The 19,045-nt window shown below is 34.6% G+C and overlaps 4 protein-coding genes across 7 annotated transcripts in view; all 4 read right to left on the bottom strand.

Moving 5' to 3' along the window:
- The window catches only part of LOC100537930 (interferon-induced protein with tetratricopeptide repeats 5-like), a 21,111-nt gene extending 19,351 nt beyond the window's left edge, over positions 1–1,760 (bottom strand). Inside the window, exon 1 of the mRNA NM_001319270.1 lies at positions 1,744–1,760. Within this exon, the coding sequence (NP_001306199.1) occupies positions 1,744–1,760 (17 nt within the window). The remainder of the gene's footprint in view (positions 1–1,743) is intronic.
- Positions 1,539–7,163, bottom strand: ifit11 (interferon-induced protein with tetratricopeptide repeats 11). 2 transcript variants are annotated; one of them, XM_005169451.6, is made up of 2 exons: positions 7,056–7,099; positions 1,539–5,286 (listed from the first exon to the last, which is right to left on the bottom strand). In XM_005169451.6, the coding sequence occupies exons 1-2, from the start codon at positions 7,067–7,069 to the stop codon at positions 3,855–3,857; spliced, it is 1,446 nt and encodes a 481-aa protein (XP_005169508.1). In that variant the 5' UTR covers positions 7,070–7,099; the 3' UTR covers positions 1,539–3,854. The 2 variants fall into 2 exon arrangements, with proteins under 2 accessions (XP_005169508.1, NP_001177393.1); NM_001190464.1 differs by having other exon boundaries at positions 3,855–5,292; positions 7,056–7,163.
- A 1,644-nt stretch (positions 7,164–8,807) lies between these two features.
- ifit10 (interferon-induced protein with tetratricopeptide repeats 10) lies at positions 8,808–14,806 on the bottom strand. 3 transcript variants are annotated; one of them, XM_073917807.1, is made up of 3 exons: positions 14,597–14,806; positions 11,247–11,384; positions 8,808–10,653 (listed from the first exon to the last, which is right to left on the bottom strand). In XM_073917807.1, the coding sequence occupies exons 1-3, from the start codon at positions 14,608–14,610 to the stop codon at positions 9,204–9,206; spliced, it is 1,602 nt and encodes a 533-aa protein (XP_073773908.1). In that variant the 5' UTR covers positions 14,611–14,806; the 3' UTR covers positions 8,808–9,203. The 3 variants fall into 3 exon arrangements, with proteins under 3 accessions (XP_073773908.1, XP_017213963.1, NP_001287801.1); XM_017358474.4 differs by lacking the exon at positions 14,597–14,806 and adding an exon at positions 13,432–13,490; NM_001300872.1 differs by lacking the exons at positions 11,247–11,384; positions 14,597–14,806 and having other exon boundaries at positions 9,204–10,652.
- A 1,856-nt stretch (positions 14,807–16,662) lies between these two features.
- ifit9 (interferon-induced protein with tetratricopeptide repeats 9) lies at positions 16,663–18,081 on the bottom strand (the record flags this gene model as incomplete). The annotated part of the gene is given in 1 exon segment (NM_001328711.1): positions 16,663–18,081. A coding segment is annotated over 1 exon segment (1,419 nt), but the record flags the coding sequence as incomplete, so codon positions are not given.
- Between the last annotated feature and the right edge of the window lie 964 nt (positions 18,082–19,045).

The following is a 19,045-nucleotide window of genomic DNA, read 5'->3' on the forward strand; positions in this document are numbered from 1 at the left end:
CATGTTAAATACTGTTTTAAGACATTGTTCACAGCTAAAAAAAGTTGGTAGAGAAAAAAAGATTTTTGTGCTAACATAAGAGCTGTTAAAACAGACCAGCCAAATGTGGACACTAAAGTAAGCAGCTGGATGTGAACATGGCAGGAGGGTTAAGTGATTTCTTGATTGCGAACAGGTGTGGCAGTAATCAGGCCTGGGTGTGGCTAGAGAAATTGAACTCAGGTGTGATAAGTTATGTTTTAACAAGGAGCAAACACTTTATCACACAAGGTTATGTAGTATAGGATTTTTGTTTTCCCTTAATAAAAAAATCTTTTATTTAAAAAATTGTTTACTCATGTTATCTTTGAGTAATATTTAAATTTGATTACCTGGCGCATTAAAGTGTGACAAACAGGCAAAGAAAAAAAAAAGAAATCGGTTAGAGGAAAACATTTTTACACCATTGTATAAAAGCACTTCTAATAAAAAGTCTTGTGCATCATGTCGAATATGGTTTCTTAGAAATCTACGGTTGTTTTAAAATCTTTAGCTAAAGTGTTGCTACAACACTGTCAAGTGCTACAGTTATCAAAACAATGAATTTCCTTTGGTCAATAGTATGATCCTGCACAACTGGAGTATATATATATATATATATATATATATATATATATATATATATATATATATATATATATATATAAATATTTAAACTCCTGCAACCAAAGGCAGCAAAAGCAACCTTCTTGCTGTTTGGCAACAGCTCTACCTACTGCGCCAGCACGTCGCCTGGACAATAAAGGCTAAATAATTCTAATGAATCATGACTTCTGCTGTATTCATTAGCTTAAAAATAAACACAGATTTCTTTACAATTTAGAACAGCATCTTTGGATATTTTATTCTGCTGAAGATACTGTTGTCCTTAAAACAAAACAAAAATTGCAAATAAAAAATCTTACAATCAAAATTTGAAATGGTGTCAGTTTAATCAATGAAAGCACATTGTATTCAACATTTTGAAACTATAGATTTAGTACTGTATATAAAAACAAAATAAGAATTTATAAAACGTATAACGTACAAAAAGAAGCCTTGTGTACCGTATAAAGAAATACAGAATTTTCTGCACTTGGTTTGCTAGTTTTATCTCAAATGGCATCAGAGTTTAATATACAGGAAAATGTGGATTCAGAACTGTATATATTAAAAGCAAAGGCAAAATCTAAAAAAAAAAAACAATTCTGCATTATGGAGTATAACATTCTGAATAGTTTAGTTGATTTGATACCTTTATCTAAAATTGTGTTGTCGTTTAAAAGATTTTTACTATTTTATTGCCTACATTAAAAGTATTTTGTTTTAAAATGTGATCAAATTTAGTATATGTGTAGACATATCTCGAGAGATTAAGCTTTAAGTTCACATATCTTGTCTCTCTCTGGCGTATTTTGACAGAAAACATGAAAACCACACAGTTAAAATTTATTTGCATCTGTCTGATAAATTAACCGAACGTTCAAAATATCTTCACGGACCATGATCTTTGCTTGCAATTCTGTTTTTTTTTTTTTTTTTTGGCATTAAAGAAAAATCGATCATTGTGATCCATACAGTGTGGCCTACATTTGGCTGTTGCTGTTGCAAAAACACACCCGTGCAACATGCGACCAGACCAGATAAGATCTGACATTTGCATCGCACTTATTCTAAAGATTTTAAAAAATATATGAAATCTTTGTGTTAAGATTAAGAACTCACCTTATTTCTGACATCATTTTCTTTGCAGAAAAGTATGCGCAAATAATGTTTAAAGATTACTGGCTTACACCGCGCTGTACTTTCAGTTTTTATTTCCTGAGTGTAGATGCATATCCGTTAGGTAACTATTCTGTCTTTGAGTAAGAACGTGTGAACCCATATGGGGATGTTCTACCGACTAACCAAAATTCCTCCTCGCTTACAAATGCAGTCTTAAAATTAGTCTTTTATGCAATTATTTTATTATATCTCATAAGTTTACTCATATATAACGTTTGATAATTGGTAAACTGTTTTTGGACAACATGCAGTTTTGTTTCGGTAGTAACTGATATTTCAGTTGTAGAAAGTAATTATTGCCTGTAGAGGGCAGTGCTGATCGAAATATGTCTGGACAATCAGGACTTACATGCACTTTATGTTTGCTATTGTAAACGATTTGCAATGGTAGGAGGACTTTATTATTTTAATCAATAATGGCCTTGGCTGGGATTTTACCGCACTTTATAAGTACTTAGTTTGGCATGCTCGTTATAGCTACCAAAATACACTCTCAGTTAAAATACTCATGCTGTCTTATTTTATTCAATTAATGATTTCTGTGATGCCATCACATGAACAGTCACATTTTAGATCGTTATTTATTGTTAGAAACTAAAGTAGCAAAAACAATGAATGGTCTGGCGTTAAAAACAATGTTCGAATGACCACAAAACACACTTGTTATTTGCACATTCTTTTCAAACCTGTAATTTAGCATTGGATACAATACATGTAATGTAACGGTTTAACAAATAATAATTGATAACTTAAAACTACAACTAAATTCTTAAAATAATAGACTAAATTATGACTCTCATCAGATAAATGAGAGTTTAGGTGTTCATTTTTGATGAAATCAGTACATAAGTTTGTTAAACATAAGTTTTAATGTACATTTTCTTTGAATAAAATAAAGATTTCCCCTTAAATGTGCTTTGATGTTTTCCATCAATCACTTTTTTAAATGCAATAAACATTGAATCCATATACTGCACAAATATAAGTTTAAAGTAAAAAACAGAAAAATGTAACAGTACTACAAAAGCCTGCTAATTGGTTAACTGTAAACATCCGTTTGCTACTATATGGTGAAGTGTAATTAATCATAACAAGACATTTTACAGCTAAACGCTGTCATGATGGATGTGCCAATTAGTTTTTGAAAAATATCAATTTATAGGTTAATTCATTATTATTTTTTGGTATGTCAAGGAACAAACCTCTCAATTTCAGGATGGTGAATGACATGTACACATTTTAGTGTTCTATTAACTTTTCATTGATGGATATCAGTGTAAGCTGCACAAAATATTTAATTATTCGTTCATTTTATTTTCAGCTTAGTCCCTTTAATAATCTGGGGTCGCCACAGCGAAATGAACCGCCAAACTATCCAGCAAATGTTTTATGCAGCGGATGCCCTTCCAGCTGAAACCCATCTCTGGGTAATTTAGTTTTTCGGTAGGTTGATAAATTAATATTATATCAGTTAACAGAATATTTTACTATGCTTTTTGTTTACTGTAAAATCCCACATGTGACAAAAAGTTACAGAATGAATCACAGTACATCTGAAAGTGCACATAGTTTTTGTATAACGGGTTAATTAATTCATTCATTTTCCTTTGGCTTAGTCTCTATTTCAATGGTCCCCAACTATTCCAGCATGTTTCACACAGCGAATTCCCTTCCAGCCACAACCCAGTACTGGGAAATGTATAATGGGTTCTCAGAGAATAATACAATTTAGGCCCAGATCAAGAGCTAAAACATGTCTTCCACTAATATGAAATTCACAAATGTCTCCATTCCAAGGCATTAGTGAGCATGATGAAAGTGGAAAAAAAAACAGCATGTGAAAATAAAAAGCAGTGAGACTGTATGGAAATGTCTTCCTCTATGTGGGCATAGTTTGGGCTTGCTTCATGCAGATTTTGATGTTGCTTTTTTTGGAATAATCTGAATTTATCCAATTGTCTGTGTTTATGAAAAGGATTTCTGCACGCATTAGCAAATAAGGTCCTTTTAAAAAAAAAAAAAAAAAAGTATTTAAACATCCTTGTAGATGTTTATATTTTACAGTTGATCTCTAAAAGGTTGTGGAGGCATTCATCGTTCTCTTCATCTCCTGTTCCTGCATAGCTCTTGGTGTCTCCGAACATTTCCCCTTTCTTTTGATAAATTAATCCCAGTATTTCATGGGCATCCCAATTATTTGGGTTGGCTTTCAGATGTTTCTTGGCAATGTTCATCAATTTGTATGCACTTCTATTCCCCTCACTACTATCTGGATTCATTGTTAAACACTTCTTGTAATGCTCGATAGCCAAAAGCTCACACCTGTTACTGTACTGCTGGAACTCTGCATAGTAACAATGTACTATATGTATGCACTCATTTTTCTCTTTGGCGGTAATAAATGTTTTTTTAAACAGTCCCTCTGCCTTGGACAATTCATGTTTCTCTCCGTACTGCATTGCGAGCTCACACATTGCAATGATAAAAGAATCCTTTAGGGAAGTTGCCTTTTCTAAATAGTAGATGCACTGATTTCGTGCATTATTTATCTGATGCCTGTCCCCTTTCTCTTTCTGCAAGTCAATTTTCTTAGTCTTGTAGCACATTGCCAACTGATGATGTATGAAACCAGAGTTTGGTGATTTTTGAAGTGCTGTCTCCAGCAGTTCAATGGACCTGTCTACAGATCCTTGATTCCTGAAAAATTTTGCAACGTATCTGGTGACATGTGGATGTTCTGGAGAGCCATTCAGAGCTGTCTCCATTAGTTTCTCAGACTCTTTCATCAACTTTTTGGAGCATAAGAAAAGCCTAAGTCCTAGAAGAGCTCTCAAGGAATCATCATCTGGGTTGATGCTAATGGCCAGTCTCAGCTGTTTGATAGCAGGTGAATCCACAATACAAGGTGTATCCATTTCAGTGCGAAATGGATTCAGTGCGGTTTCAATGCGATACAGTGCTGTGGCATAACCAGCGTTCCACTCACTATTTTCTGGATCCAGTTCTACAGCCTTCTGGAAAGCCTCCACAGCTCTATCATAATACTTATAAGAGAACTTAAGATAAGCCCATCCTTTCTCACCAAGCACCTCTGGAACAGACTCGGCAGGAAACATTTCATGTATCTTCTGAAGCTTAACCAGGTAACTTTCACACTCTGTGTAGTTCTCCATTTGGTAGTTCATCCAGGCAAAATTACCATAAGTGACAATGAGAGTCTTGTCACAATTGTTGCCAAGCTTTTCTTTTATGAGCGTCTCAGATCTTGACAGGTGAGTAAGGGCTTCTTCTTTGTTACCGAGAAGACATTTTGCATATCCTAAAGAACAGTGAGTGCGTGCAACCCCTTCTTCCCTCCCAAGACCCATCTTGACCTGTTCCTCGAGTCTGTTGAGGACATTTGTTAAGTCTAGATCGTCCTTTCGAATGTCCCAAGTAAAGTGACAATCAAGCTGATCCAGCTTCAGTTGTAAGCTGTCCTGGCTGTAACTGACAAGAAAAAAAATCAATTAGTAAGCAAATAAATATACTCACATTTTAAAATCTGCATTGTATGTATATATACAGTATTTTATGTAAAATGTACATTAAATTTACAACATTTACAGAATTTCCCTCCATCTTGACCATGTTCTCAATAGTCAAATGATTATGATCATGATCAATCACATGCAAAAAAAGTATTATATAACTAAATATTTTATGTATATACATATAATAAAGATACATAAACATAATAAATCATATAAATACCTAAACAAAAAATATTTTTCTAAATATATATATTTTTTTATTCAATTTATTTTGATGAATACTTAGACGGAACTAAAATTCAGAAATATTAGCACATGTTTGGATTTAAAATATATGTAGATAGCAATTAAAACACACAAACATATAAAACAAGGTGTTTGTGTGATTTAAACATAAATTATGTTTATGTATTTGTTTTAATTATGCAAAATGTAAAATGGTTACATTTCCTTGTGAGATCAGGCGGTTCCAAACTCGTGAGATCTTCGTTCATATTTGGAACAGAAATTAAGATATGTTGGAAGAAATTTGATAACTTTCTGACCCTACAGAGTAAAGGTCATGAAATAGTCAAAGTCTAGACAGGTAAGATAACACTGTCAAAACATTTCATGTGACTTCAGTGGTTAAACCAAAATGTTATAAATCAACAAAATTATTTTTGTTTAAAAAAATATTCAACAAATTCTTTAGCATCAATATCATTATTGTGTTTCAAAGATGAGCAAAGCTGTGGGTTTGGAATGACATGAGGGTAGGTCTAGTTCAGGGGTGGCCAACCCTGTTCCTGGAGAGCCACCTTCCTGCAGATTTCAGATGCTACCCATATCAAACACACCTGAACCAATTAATTAGGACCTGAACACCACATAATAATTACAGGCAGGTGTGTTTGATATGGGTTGCAGGTTGCAACTGAAATCTGCAGGAAAGTGGCTCTTCAGGAACAGGGTTGGCCACCTCTGGTCTAGTTAATGACATAATTTTCATTATTGGGTGAACCATCCTTTTAGCCAAGAGTTTAAATCTGGACATTTGATTTGAAAAGCAAACTGGGTGCCAACCATGTAAGGATTAACCATGCCCAGACTTGTTTACCCTCTGTAGATAGCTGGGTGCTGCCAATGAGGAAATAAAGTCAGCCATTTATTTATTTTTCTACTTTTAACACATAAATAAACAGTTAATGTGACTTACAGAAATATAAAAGCTATTATGCACTAAACAACATATTAATTTAATATAATACCTGTATTATCGTAATGCATAAGTATCCCCTAAGGTAATTAGACCTATAATCTCCTCCATTCTCAAGTAAACTAAGTTACATTCAAATTTACCAAATCACCTCAATCATTTATAATCTGAATAATTACAACAATCATTAGTCATTCATTCATAGATTAAATGATTGTTTAAAAAATGATCCGAGCGAAATTAAATTGCTAACATTATTAGCACTTTCATAAAAGAAAAAAAATATCCTCTTACTTATTTGTGCTTACAAATTTTGAGTAATCATCAGAATTTCGTTAATAATTAAATGAAACGCGACCGCAGTCTATTTATTTATTTATTTATTTATTTATTTTTAGCTACCGCTGCGTTTTTCTCGATAAGATTTCCAAACTTTCCAGGCTTTGGCAGCACCATCGTGTGTCATTTAGTAACGATTGGTAAGTTAAGTTCAAGTTTACACTTTAAAAATGGGCACTCACCTCTGCTCTGACATTGTTTCCCCTGTGTTGTGGATGATACAGACAGATGTTTTAAAAGCTCAGCCAGTACTATGCAATGCAGCGCAGCACTTTTCAGTTCCTGAATACGTCACCAAACTCACCATGCCCATTCAGTTTCCTGTTTGAGATGCAAAAAGGCAAACTAGCTTTCGTAACAGGCCCACTCATGACACTCTAAATACCTAATTATAGATCTAATATACTTAAATTGTATAAATTAATTCGAATTTGCCTTCAGCCCCCTAAATAATAGGCTATTTTAAGAATATGTCTAATAGTGTACAGTATTTTATAGATCTATTTTACTCAAATATGAAGTAACATTTAGATCATACGAGGACAGATCAGTAAATAAAAATGCATCTAAAATTTTTACCTAGCAAAATACATTTATTTTTTTATATCCAAATAAATTAATAAATAATACAGCCATTTTTTGCTTTGTTATGCTTACTGCATGCTACAAACTGTGACTTTATTGTGAGCACATTAGCCTACTAGATTTATGTCTATTAGTATGGAAATCTACTAATACTTATAAAGCACATGCACAGGTAATAGCTTTACTCTCCATAATCATGATTAACTTACTCAATGCTGATACAACAATCACTTTCAATGAGAAGTAGCCTAATAAGAAGTCTTATTTTATCAGTTCTTTTTTGTTTGTTAGTTTGACTCAGCTGGGTCTGTTCATTAGAGTGTGGTTTGTCTAATACACTTTTAAAATATTTGTAAAAAGTTTTTGTTTTGAAATAGGATGGTATCCGCTGCATAAAACACGCTGGATAAGTTGGCGGTTCATTCCTTGGTGGCAACCCCAGATTAATATAGGGACTAAGCCGAAAAGAAATTGAATGAATGTTTTAAAGTATGAAAACATTTTTACAAAGTCGTGTGATTAAGGCTTTTTCATTACAACAATTCAGCTATCTGTAAAACTGGGTCGGGCAAGAATTTAAGTGCCTCAGAATGCTGACTTCAATTAATCATTGTATTATGATGTACAAATGAATGCCACAACAAAATGTATCATTAATAATTATCGGATCAAAACTTATAGAGACTTTTTTTGTGGGCTTTTAGTAAAATTATCATATAATTAACTGTCTGTATTAATAATACACAAGTTTAAACTGAAAAAAGTTTCTGATCAATTTATTTTGGAATGCATTTTCTGAAGTTTTTGGGAAGCAGGCATAAATTTGCCATTGTAATGTATTGCTTTTTCATTAAGGACCTGCAGCCTGCTAGTTTAAATGCTACATCCATAACAAGAAAGTACAGGGATTTGTTCTCAATGAATACGATGCAGAATTTGTGACAGAATGAAATCTGAAACAGTCAATCCACACCTCAGAATGAAAGAAGATACCCTCTGTGTTATGCTCTCAATGTGACAAGTTAATTATTGAATGTCATTGGGCGAGGCTATCATGCCATCAAGCAAATAGTGGCTCTATAAAGTTTTAAATAGCTTTATAATATAATTTATAAGTGGCTGCTTTAATTTGTTTTATGCAGAGCATGCGATGGCATGACATTACGTCTGATTGTTTGCTCTAAAGAGTTCTAATGTATGGAATACAATACTACATTCAAATACAATGATTATACATTTCACACATCTTTGGGATTGGAATGGAAATTATTCACCATCTATGAAGTTTTTGATCTGTATGAATAAATCCTTTAGACAAAAATATAAAGACAGACAAAAAAAACGCTATATACATTTACATTTTTATTTCAGCTTCTTAGATTTCGGTGTTTAATGTAGTGCTTTTTGATAAAGTAACAGATTATTTAAAGGAATATTTCACTGACAGAAAGAAAAACAGCAATATTCTGCTTTGCCTGACTGTAAACTGTATGGTTAATAACATTGTTCAAAATATCTTTTGTGTTGAACAGAAGAAAGAAAAAATAAATGGATGGAGACAGTTGTTAAGAGACAAACTCTTAATTTTTTTGTGTTGAACTACCTTTAAATTAACACAGAATAAATAGAAAATAATCAGCAAGTCATAAAGTGTCAAAAAGTAGATAACCATAAAGTGCCAGTGATGCACAAATGCATACTGAATACTGTACATCAGATTGTGAAAGCAATAATTTGTTATGACTTTACAGTAAAGACAGTCTGAGTTCCCTGAGGTTTCTGAGGAACTCATTATTGTCTTCATAACTCAAGGCTTTCTCATAGCACTCAATGGCTTGAGCTATCTCTCCTTTTACCTTATGAAGAAATGCTAGCATACCATAAGCTTTCCCTTCCTGCGATTTTCTGTCAATCCATTTCTCAGCAGTCTTCTTCATTCTAGTGGAACTTATCCTGCCTTCAACAGATTTTGGGCACATCTTCAGACATTCCATGTAGTGTTGGACAGCTAATGGCTCACATCTGTGGCAGTACAACTGGTATTCAGCATAATAGTAGTTGACCACATGTAAACCGTCATTTTTCTCTTTTGCAATTTTGAAAGTGACCTGAAACAGCTCCTCTGCCCGAGGTATGTCACCATTCTCTCCATACTGTAGTGCTAGATCGCTCATTGCAGAAATAAAGGAGGTTGTCAGGCTGGTGGCCTTTTCTAAATGAAATATGCACTGATCACGAAGCTGTTGAACTCTTGATCCTCGGGCATGGTGACTTTGTTCTTGCAGAACTTGGATTTTCTTGTACTTGTAGCAAAGAGCAAGCTGATGATGTATGAAACTTGAATTGGGTGAACGTTCAAGTGCTCTCTTCAACAGATCAATTGACCTATCAACACACCCTTTGTTCCTAAAGAATTTCCCAACATATCGCATGACATGTGGGTGATCTGGTGATTTTTCTAAAGCCTTTTCTACCCAGCTTTCAGCCTCCCCGTACCTCTTGTAAACAATCAGTCGCAAGCTTAAGAGAACCTTGAGAACGTCATCATCTGGATTCATCTCAATGGCCAGTCTTAGCTGCTTGACTGTAGCTGAATCTTCTAAAACCGTACTCTCAAATTCAGTACGGTACAGAGCAATGGCATAACCAGTGTGCCACTCAGGTTCTTCTGGTTCCAATTCTACAGCCTTCCTGAAACACTCTTTGGCTCCGTCATAATATTTGCGTGAGAATTTAAGGAAAGTCCATCCCTTCTCACCAAGCACCTCTGGAATCGATGAAAACTCAGCAGGAGATGTTTCGTTTATCCTCTGAAGACTATTTAGGTAACTTTCACACTCTGTGTAGTTCTTCATGTGGTAGTTTAACCAGGCAAGGTTTCCATAAGTGACAATGAGAGTTCTGTAAAATTCATCCCCATGGCTTTCAATGTGGAGCTTCTTGGATGTCATAAGGCTCTGATGTGCTTTCTCGTGAAACCCCAGAAGGTACTGGACGTATGCCAATGCACTGTATGTTCGAGCAAGTCTTTCTTTCTTTTCGAGGTCCAAATTAATCTGCTCTTCAAGCCTATTGAGAAGATCGTTGATATCAATGTCATCTTTTATCAGGGCCCATGTGAAGTGACATTCCAGCTGGTGAAGTTTTGTTCTTAATGCTCTGTCAGCTTCCATACTGGAAACATCTGAAGTCATCCTAAAATTGAATGAAGTTTTTTTATATATATAATATGAAATATATGTTGTATATATAGTTGAAGTCAGAATTATTAGCCTTCCTGAATTATCAGCCCCCTGTTTATTTTTTCCACAATTTCTGTTTAATGGAGAGAAGACTTTTTTAAACATTTCTAAACATAATAGTTTTACTCATTTCTAATAACTGATTTATTTTATCTTTGCCATGAAGACAGTAAAGAATATTTTACAAGATATTTTACAAGAAAAAATACTATCAGACATACTGTGAACATTTCTTTGCACTGTTAAACATAATTTAGGAAATATTAAAATAAATAAATAAATAAATAAAGGGGGGGTAATAATTCAACTGTGTGTGTGTGTGTGTGTGTATATATATATATATATATATATATATATATATATATATATATATATATATATATATATGCAATTAAAATGGTATGTAAATATATCTATTTTGGTCAGCATACATTTAAGTAAAATTTATCCCACATCCATTTCAAACTTGATCTTTTACAGTCTTTGTAAATAGTATTGCAGAAGCTATTAAGCTTTTAAAAACATAGCAAATATAGGCGTGCTCACCTGTTCTTGGACCTCTGTAAGCTTTGCTGTATGATGCAGAACCCGTTTGATTCCGAAGAGAAGCAGGCTTTAACGCTCTCTCCTAGAGATGGGAAGGTCAGACGCAAAACGGAAACTGAAACCTTGGCTGAAGGGAGACTGAGAGAGAGAGAGAGAGAGAGAGAGAGAGAGAGAGAGAGAGAGAGAGAGTTTAAGGCTGTCTCAAATTTTGCTTAATATTTGTTAGTAAAATTGTTTAGTCCAAGTCATGTCAGTCTACACGGTCTGCCTATTTATTTGTCTTTTTGGCCTAAAGACAATACAAATATTAAACTGAATTTACAAATATGAATATATATTTCACTGAATACAGTTCAGATGCAAAAAATATATATTTTCAGTATTTATCATTTTCAATGTAAATATAGTACTGCATCTTAAAACCTTATTCTTTGTCATTATAATTACATTATATGTTATATTATATAACATATTATTAATGTAATATATGTCATTATCATTTACTGCAACAAACAGCATATTTTTTACATTTTTATAGGCATTTCAACTTTGACGCTCTTTTTTTAGAAAATAGTTGGGGTTTTATAGGTTACAAACGCACAAACACACACAGGCCTACTGTACAGTATGTGTAGATGTTTTAATATATTTTGTTGTTTTAATTCATTTATTTTTTCTTTACTCATTTGTTTTGCACTTCCTGTTTGTCTTTTGAATATATGAAGACCAACATCTCAAATGCTTCTTTGACTTTTTTTTTTTCCTCACCACACTTACACTAAGCTTTGTGCCAGCTTGCATTCTTGAAGCCTTCTTTTAGAATCCTGTAAGCTGTTTTAAACTGACTGGCTGCTTTGTCTTCATCCTTTTTCTTTGTAAAGTAAGAACAAGACACAGCATGTGTGGCAGTACTGCTTATTTGGATGCATAGTCTTGTATGACTGATCATCTCTCCATTTAAAGGTAGCTGGTTTTACAGCTGTCAAAGTTCTCAAAACATTCAGACGCCCCACTGCCCTCTTGAGGACAGAAAATGATTTTTAATGCTACTCTTTGCCCTGAAGTAGTCAAATGCTACTCTTTGCCCTGAAGTAGTCAAACATCTGGTTTCCAGTGGGACATTAAAATACAAGTGGAGGGCATCTTTATTAAAATTCTGGCTTCTGCTAGTTTCAGAGCAAAACATACCATGATCCCTGTGTATGTAAAGTCCAAAATTTAGCTTTTTTTTTTTTTTTTTTTTTTTTTTACAGTATGGGTGGAATGGTCGCATTACAGCAAGAAGGTAGTTGATCCGAGTCCCAGCTGGGCCAGTTGCCATTTCTTAGGGGAGTTTGCAGTTTCCTTAGGCTGCTCCAGTCAAAAACAAATCCTTAGGCTGCTCCAGTCCAAAGACATGTGCTATGAGATAATTAGATAATTAAATGGCCATAGTGTATGAGTTTATGTGTGTGTGAATACTACAGTGTATGGTTGTTTCCCAGTACTGGATTGTAGCTGAAAGGGCATCCGTTGCGTAAAACATATGCCGAAATAGTTGGTAGTTCATTCCGCTAGAAACCCCTAATAAATAAGTGGCTAAGCCGAAGGAAAATGAATGAATAAATACAGTGTTATCTTAATATAATCTGTGTTATAATCTAATAAACTATATTCTGGTCTACAGACATGAAAATCCAGGGCTAAAAATTACCATGGGAGACCCCTGGAGAGGTGCAAGAACAGGAAAGGAGATTATAGGCAGAACTGTTTGTATAAAATCCTTCCCTGCAAGGTAAGATTATAAATGTATTGGTATAACTTGACACAATAAGGCATTTATTTGTATACAGATTACATATAAATATAACATTAAAATATCTACTGAAGAGCAAACAACTGCTGACATTCTGCTATGTGGTTTTGTAGGCTTGTTTTAAATAGGTTCTCTTGGATTAGTCAGGATTTGAGTTTTGGAAAAAGGCAATTTTTTTAACTAAATGTTTTGTTTATAACTCTGTTATTTACAATAGGTTCTATTCAGACTCCTTCCTCATTCAGTGCTTCAGGAAGTGTTTTTCTGTTTATGTGTAAGATCTGTTTGCACAAAAACGAAAGTAAAAGCAGATCGATAGGTTTTGCTTTCCTGTGAAAAGAGAAGAGAGTTGAAACACAAAGTATGATGGTACTGCTGTATGCTGCTCACAGTTTTTATACTGACTGACGAATTTCATGTCTTGTTAAGCAAATAATGTTTGTAGTAGTAAAGTATGCAAGAAAAAAACGTTTTATAACAAATACGTATTAGCCTTATAGATTAAAAACGTAAAAAAAAAAAAAAAAAAAAATATATATATATATATATATATATATATATATATATATATATATATATATATATATATATACATCCACATTTGTCTAGCAAACAATCACACCTAAATGTATAACTAAAACAACAATGCTAAATGACCCATGTCGAAGGAGCACTTGCCTGATATAATCAGCAGGCGGCAGTGTTTACTTGATAAAACTGGAATATTATTCAGTCATTCATTCTTTTTCCTTTTGCTTAGTCCCTGATTTATCAGGGGTCGTCAAAGCAGAACTACTTCTGGAACTACAACACCAACTGGAATATAAACTATTTTCGTTATTTATTTTTTTATCATTGCGAGATTACACTTTTCATTTGTAATAATTTTATATAATAGTCCAGTGTTTTAGTGTTCCACAGTATTTAGATGAAGTCATAAAACTTGAATAATTATGTTACAAAATACATTATAAAAAGAATACTATCAAAGAATATATTTTGTTAATTTGTAGTGAAATACTTTTTAAATGTGACTATTGAAGTAACCACCCTTTGCGTTTTAAACTGCTTGTCCTTGGTATACCCGTGGATAGTTTTTCAGGTAGCTTTGCAGGTTGGTCTCTTGGTCTTTAAGATGTTGTCACCTCTTAGTCATTTCTTTTTTTAAATTTCCTAATGGTTTTCCAGATGGACTGGATGATGGTGAGATCAGATCTCTCTGCGAAGCACCAGCTGGTGTGCATTGAAATATACCACTGAATTACTGTAGTACAATTAACAGGTATAATAAAGTTTGGACATTTAAACTGACATTCATGCTTCACAGACCATTCATGTTGTTGTTGGTGGTGGTGGTAAAAAAAAAAAAAAAAAAACTAGAATACTGGTGTAATACTTTTGCACTTTATGATCTGCTATTTGCAGCAATTATTTATTGTTGCACATCATTTTTTTCATAAAGTTTACTTGGTAAAGTGTTATATATGTTTTCATAGCATAATAGTTTGAAAGCCTATTGCACAAAAGCCCACTGTAATTGTAAGCATATACTTACCTTAATTTTGGCATCTACAAGAACTTCTGTTTAATTTGATTTGGAAATTGGTGCAGGCTTTAATATTCTCTCAGATAGGGATAGGAGGAACAAACTCAGAATGGAAAATGTAATCTTGGAGAGCCAAAGAGAGAGAGAGAAACATTTGCCTCAGTACTTGCTAGTAAAATAAAGGATGATTTTACTCTTAACCATTGTCCGTCATTTTGTGTCTGGTGAAATATTTCTTCTTCATATTTATTTCAGTCAGTTACTGTCATTTTCAACCAAGACAATGACACAATGAAATGAAAGATTATTTTATTTATTTTACATAGATAGATTTTCATCATGGATGGATGGATGGATAGATAGATAGATAGATAGATAGATAGATAGATAGATAGATAGATAGATAGATAGATAGATAGATAGAAAGCTGAAGTACTGACTACACATTTGTACTCAAGTAAAAGAAAAGAAGTACGACCTCAAAACAAAATTAAGTAATTAAGTAAGTTAATTACTACCACATTTTAGTTTCCCTATGTAGGTAAATAACCAGTTTCCCCCACAGTCCAAAAACATGCAGTATGGGTGGATAGACTAAATTGGCCCTATAGTGGCCCTATAGTGTAAGTGCATGCGTGAGTGTGAGAGTGTATGGGTGTTTCCCAGTACTGGGTTGTGGCTGGAAGGGCATCCGCTGTGTAAAAAAGTAGGAATAATTGGTGGTTCACAAGACTGTGGCGTCTTCTGATAAATCAGGGACTAAGCTGAAGGATAGTGAGGACAGGTAGAAAACTATACCACACATTCTATTCTATGAAAGTAGCCAAGCAGCATCACACCCTGCAGTATGGCACCAACATCGGTCAATAAGTCGGCCCATGTATCATCATCCTGATGCAAACTCACAGTGTCATCATGTAGTTTTGCGGCTGTTAGATCAAAAACAACAGCTGCCATTCATGTTCACACTCTAAAAAATAATTCTGTAGGCCTGTCTATCTTTATAAATAAGGTCTTACATTTTACACTGAAATCTGTCCAAAATATATATAATTTTTTTTAATTTTGTATTTGAATATTTTTTATTGAATATATTAAAAAAATATTTTTGACTCTTTTGAAAATTAATTGAAGACAACAATATAGGCCTATATGTAAAATCATAGGGTCAATAAAAAAATTAAAAAAACTGTTAAACAGTTAAATTTTGTATTTGGTAAAATATCAGCTCGTCGGAAATAAGTTCCAATGCATATAGTTTTTTATAAAATATTTGATAGTTTTAGAACTAAATGTACAAATCTTTAGAAAATAGCACTTTTTTTTAGAAGTATTAGATCAAAGACCAGAGAAATCCCGTGCAGATGATCGGAAGTGGACAAAAGATTTCAACCTTAAGTATTTAAATTGCATATTTTTGAACTGGGACGTGTCTCTCTTGTTTACCTGTGAACTGTTCGAGCAAAATAAGTCTTATTACCGTGTAAACAGGACAGCAGCATCAGTTATGTTAAATTCGCAATCTCCCTCTGTCTCATCCTGCCAAGTCATCCCTGCCTTTCTCTTAATCTTCATAAACTAAAATACATATGGCGCGTCATAACCTTGGTTGAAAAAAAAACGAGCTCTACTGCAGGCAGGCGCGCAGTGGTGAATAATAGATTGACTGCATCAAAAATACGCTCAAATTGCGGAATGACAAGAATTAATATAGATCATGCCACCAAACATATGAAAACTAAAGTAACGAGCATGATTTACAAATGGAAGGAATAAAAAGTACAGATATTTGTGTAAAAATGTAAGTAAAAGTAAAAAGTTGTCAAAAAATGAAGTACTGAAAAATCTACTTAAGCACAGTAACTAAGTATTTGTACTTAGATAGCCTACATCTCTGTATATTAATCAGGGGTCGCCACAGCGGAAATAACCACCAACCTATCAAGCGCATGTTTTGCATGGCGGATGCCCTTCCAGCTGCAACCAAACATAGAGAAACACCCATACACTCTTGCATTCACACACATACACTTCGGCCAAGCAGACAGCTTAACTAATTTAAGCTAAAATAGGAGTTAAAATTCAAGTCTCTTCGCAAAGTCTTGGGTCAGCTCATCAGTATGTGAGGAGTGCTGCTGGGCTCTTTGCTGATACTTTTTTGCTTGCGTCTCCTGCCCTTTTTCTGAAGAAATTAAAGCCAAAATTTCAAGTGCTTCTTTGACTTTCTTCTTGTTGTTGAGATTCCTTTCAGCAATCATTTTGAGCTTCTTGCCAGCTTGCTTTCTTTCATAGGTGTCGACTGGAATCCTGAATGCTAGCTTGAACTGACTGACTGCTTTGTCTTCATCCTTTTTCTTGTAGAGCAAGAACAAACCGTAGCTTGTGTGGCAGTGCTGTTTTTCAGATTCACTGAGAGTGTTGTCATCTATCAACTCGCAAAAGATTATCTCTGCCTCTCCAAGTTGCCAGCTCTCCCCAAAGGCGTCTGCTAAATTAACTTTGGCATAAATATTATTAGGCTTCAACTCCACAGCCTTTGAGAAGTACTGGATGCATTCAGACACTTTGGCGGCTTTCTGAGCAGCAGAAATGCGACTTCCATGTTTCTTCTCTTCAAACATTTGAATAAGCTGCTGTTTATGGCAAAGGCCGATTTGATGATGCAGGAAAGAAGAGTTTGGGGCCAACTCTACTGCCCTCTTGAGGACAGACAGTGATTCTTCAATGTTGCCCTCTGTCCTGAAGTATTTGGCCACATAACTGGTTACCTGCGGAACATCGGGAGACAACCGGAGGGCCTCTTTTATAAGATTCTGAGCTTCCTGTCTCTTTGACCCCTGGAGTTTCAGAGCCAAAAGTACCATGATCTCAGAGTTTGCAGGCTCGAGGCTAAGAGCCTTCCTAAGCTGCGCTATAACTTTTCCAGGGTCTTCTGCTTGGGTCATGCCATGTAACCTGTAAAGCACTATTGCATAGCCAACATTAAACAATTCGTTATCTGGTTCCTCTTTAAGAGCCTTAGAAAAGCTCTCTTTCGCTTGCTCATAGAATGTTCGACCTAGTCTTAAAAAGCTCCAGGCCTTTTCACCATGTATTATGGGCAAGCTACAGGAGTAAACGGATGAACCCGGTATGTCCTTGCATATACCATTCACCTTGTTCAAGTACTCTTCTGCGTCATTTATCCTCTGTAAATAGTAGTGGATCCACGCAAAGCTGGAAAATGTTACCAAGTACTCAGTTTCCTTTCGCTGGTCTTCCTTTAATGCTGATTCAGCCTTTTGAAGATAGTCCAGTGCAGTGTCTGTTTTACCTTCCAGGTGACTGATAAAAGCCAGAAGGTTGTAATATGTTGCATGATACTTCAGTGGACAAAATCTGATTCTGTCATGAAGTTTTTGCAGAATGCTGTTCAGGTCGGCTATGTCTGATTGTTTTACTCCCCATGTAAAAAGACACTCCAGTTGCCTGAGCTTATCCTCCATGTCTGTACTGCTGGAAGCATGAGAGAAAAGAAATCATGGTAATTGTTTTATATAGCAAAATCCAGCCCTTAGAATGTTCAAGATATGTTAAGTATTATTACATTTTATAAATAACAAAATTCATGTATGCAGTTCGGCTTATATATGCAGTTAGGCAAGCTAATAAGATTATCAACTGAAAAAGCACAAATGATGTTGACATCGTTTCCTGTGTGTAGAAAGATTTGCTTAAAACTACACATGATGACAGGCAAAATGCTAATTTTAAACAAAACGTTCAAACAACAGGTCTTATTGTTACTCCTACCTCACGTAGTGTTCTTTCCGTCCAAGCTGTGTAGGGAAAGATTCGATGTCACAAAAGCGAAAGTAAGGATAAGTTTCGTTTTCGTATGGGCTGTTAGTGTTAAGAAATGAGTCTGCCTCGACCCAATTTCCACTTTAGTTCACAAGCGTTTCATGCTCCTTTTAAAAGAGCCTAATTATCACAGAGAATTCCTCACTTGAAGTATTTAAGCATTTAAATAATGCCTTTGGAGTTTGGAATGATAATTTAATTCTTGTGACATAGGGAGCGGCAGCACAATGGTCGCAGCCACGATGCAAGACAATCTGAGAGTGCATAACTCAGCGATGCAATACACAATGCACTCAAATGGAGCGAGTGACACTGTGAGGGGTAGGGTTAGCGGTGGGGTTAGGTAAGCCCATTTTACACTGCACTGCACCAGGTCTGCATCCAGACCCCTCTCCCGTAGGAACTCTGTTCCTCATTTATCATAACAGTTGGTATCCTCACCTGAAAGTCTACTCAAGATCTGGGAACGGAAGAGTATCACATTTATTGTTGTTCTCAATTTACATTCAAAGCGAACCTTATTTTTTTTTTTTTTGCAAAAAAACAGTTGACAAGTTTGTAACAATATTTGTTTACAATGCAGAATATGAATTACATTGTCAATGAAAAGAGATA

Source organism: Danio rerio, chromosome 12 (assembly GCF_049306965.1).
Source record: "Danio rerio strain Tuebingen ecotype United States chromosome 12, GRCz12tu, whole genome shotgun sequence".
In the NCBI taxonomy this organism is placed as follows: domain Eukaryota; kingdom Metazoa; phylum Chordata; class Actinopteri; order Cypriniformes; family Danionidae; genus Danio; species Danio rerio.

What these genes read in the sequence shown, in the direction of transcription:
- ifit10 (XM_073917807.1), bottom strand. An exon ending in TTACAGAGGTCCAAGAACAG is followed by an intron (nt 10,654 to 11,246) that starts GTGAGCACGCCT and finishes ATTCAATTTTAG; the next exon opens with GATGACTTCAGATGTTTCCA.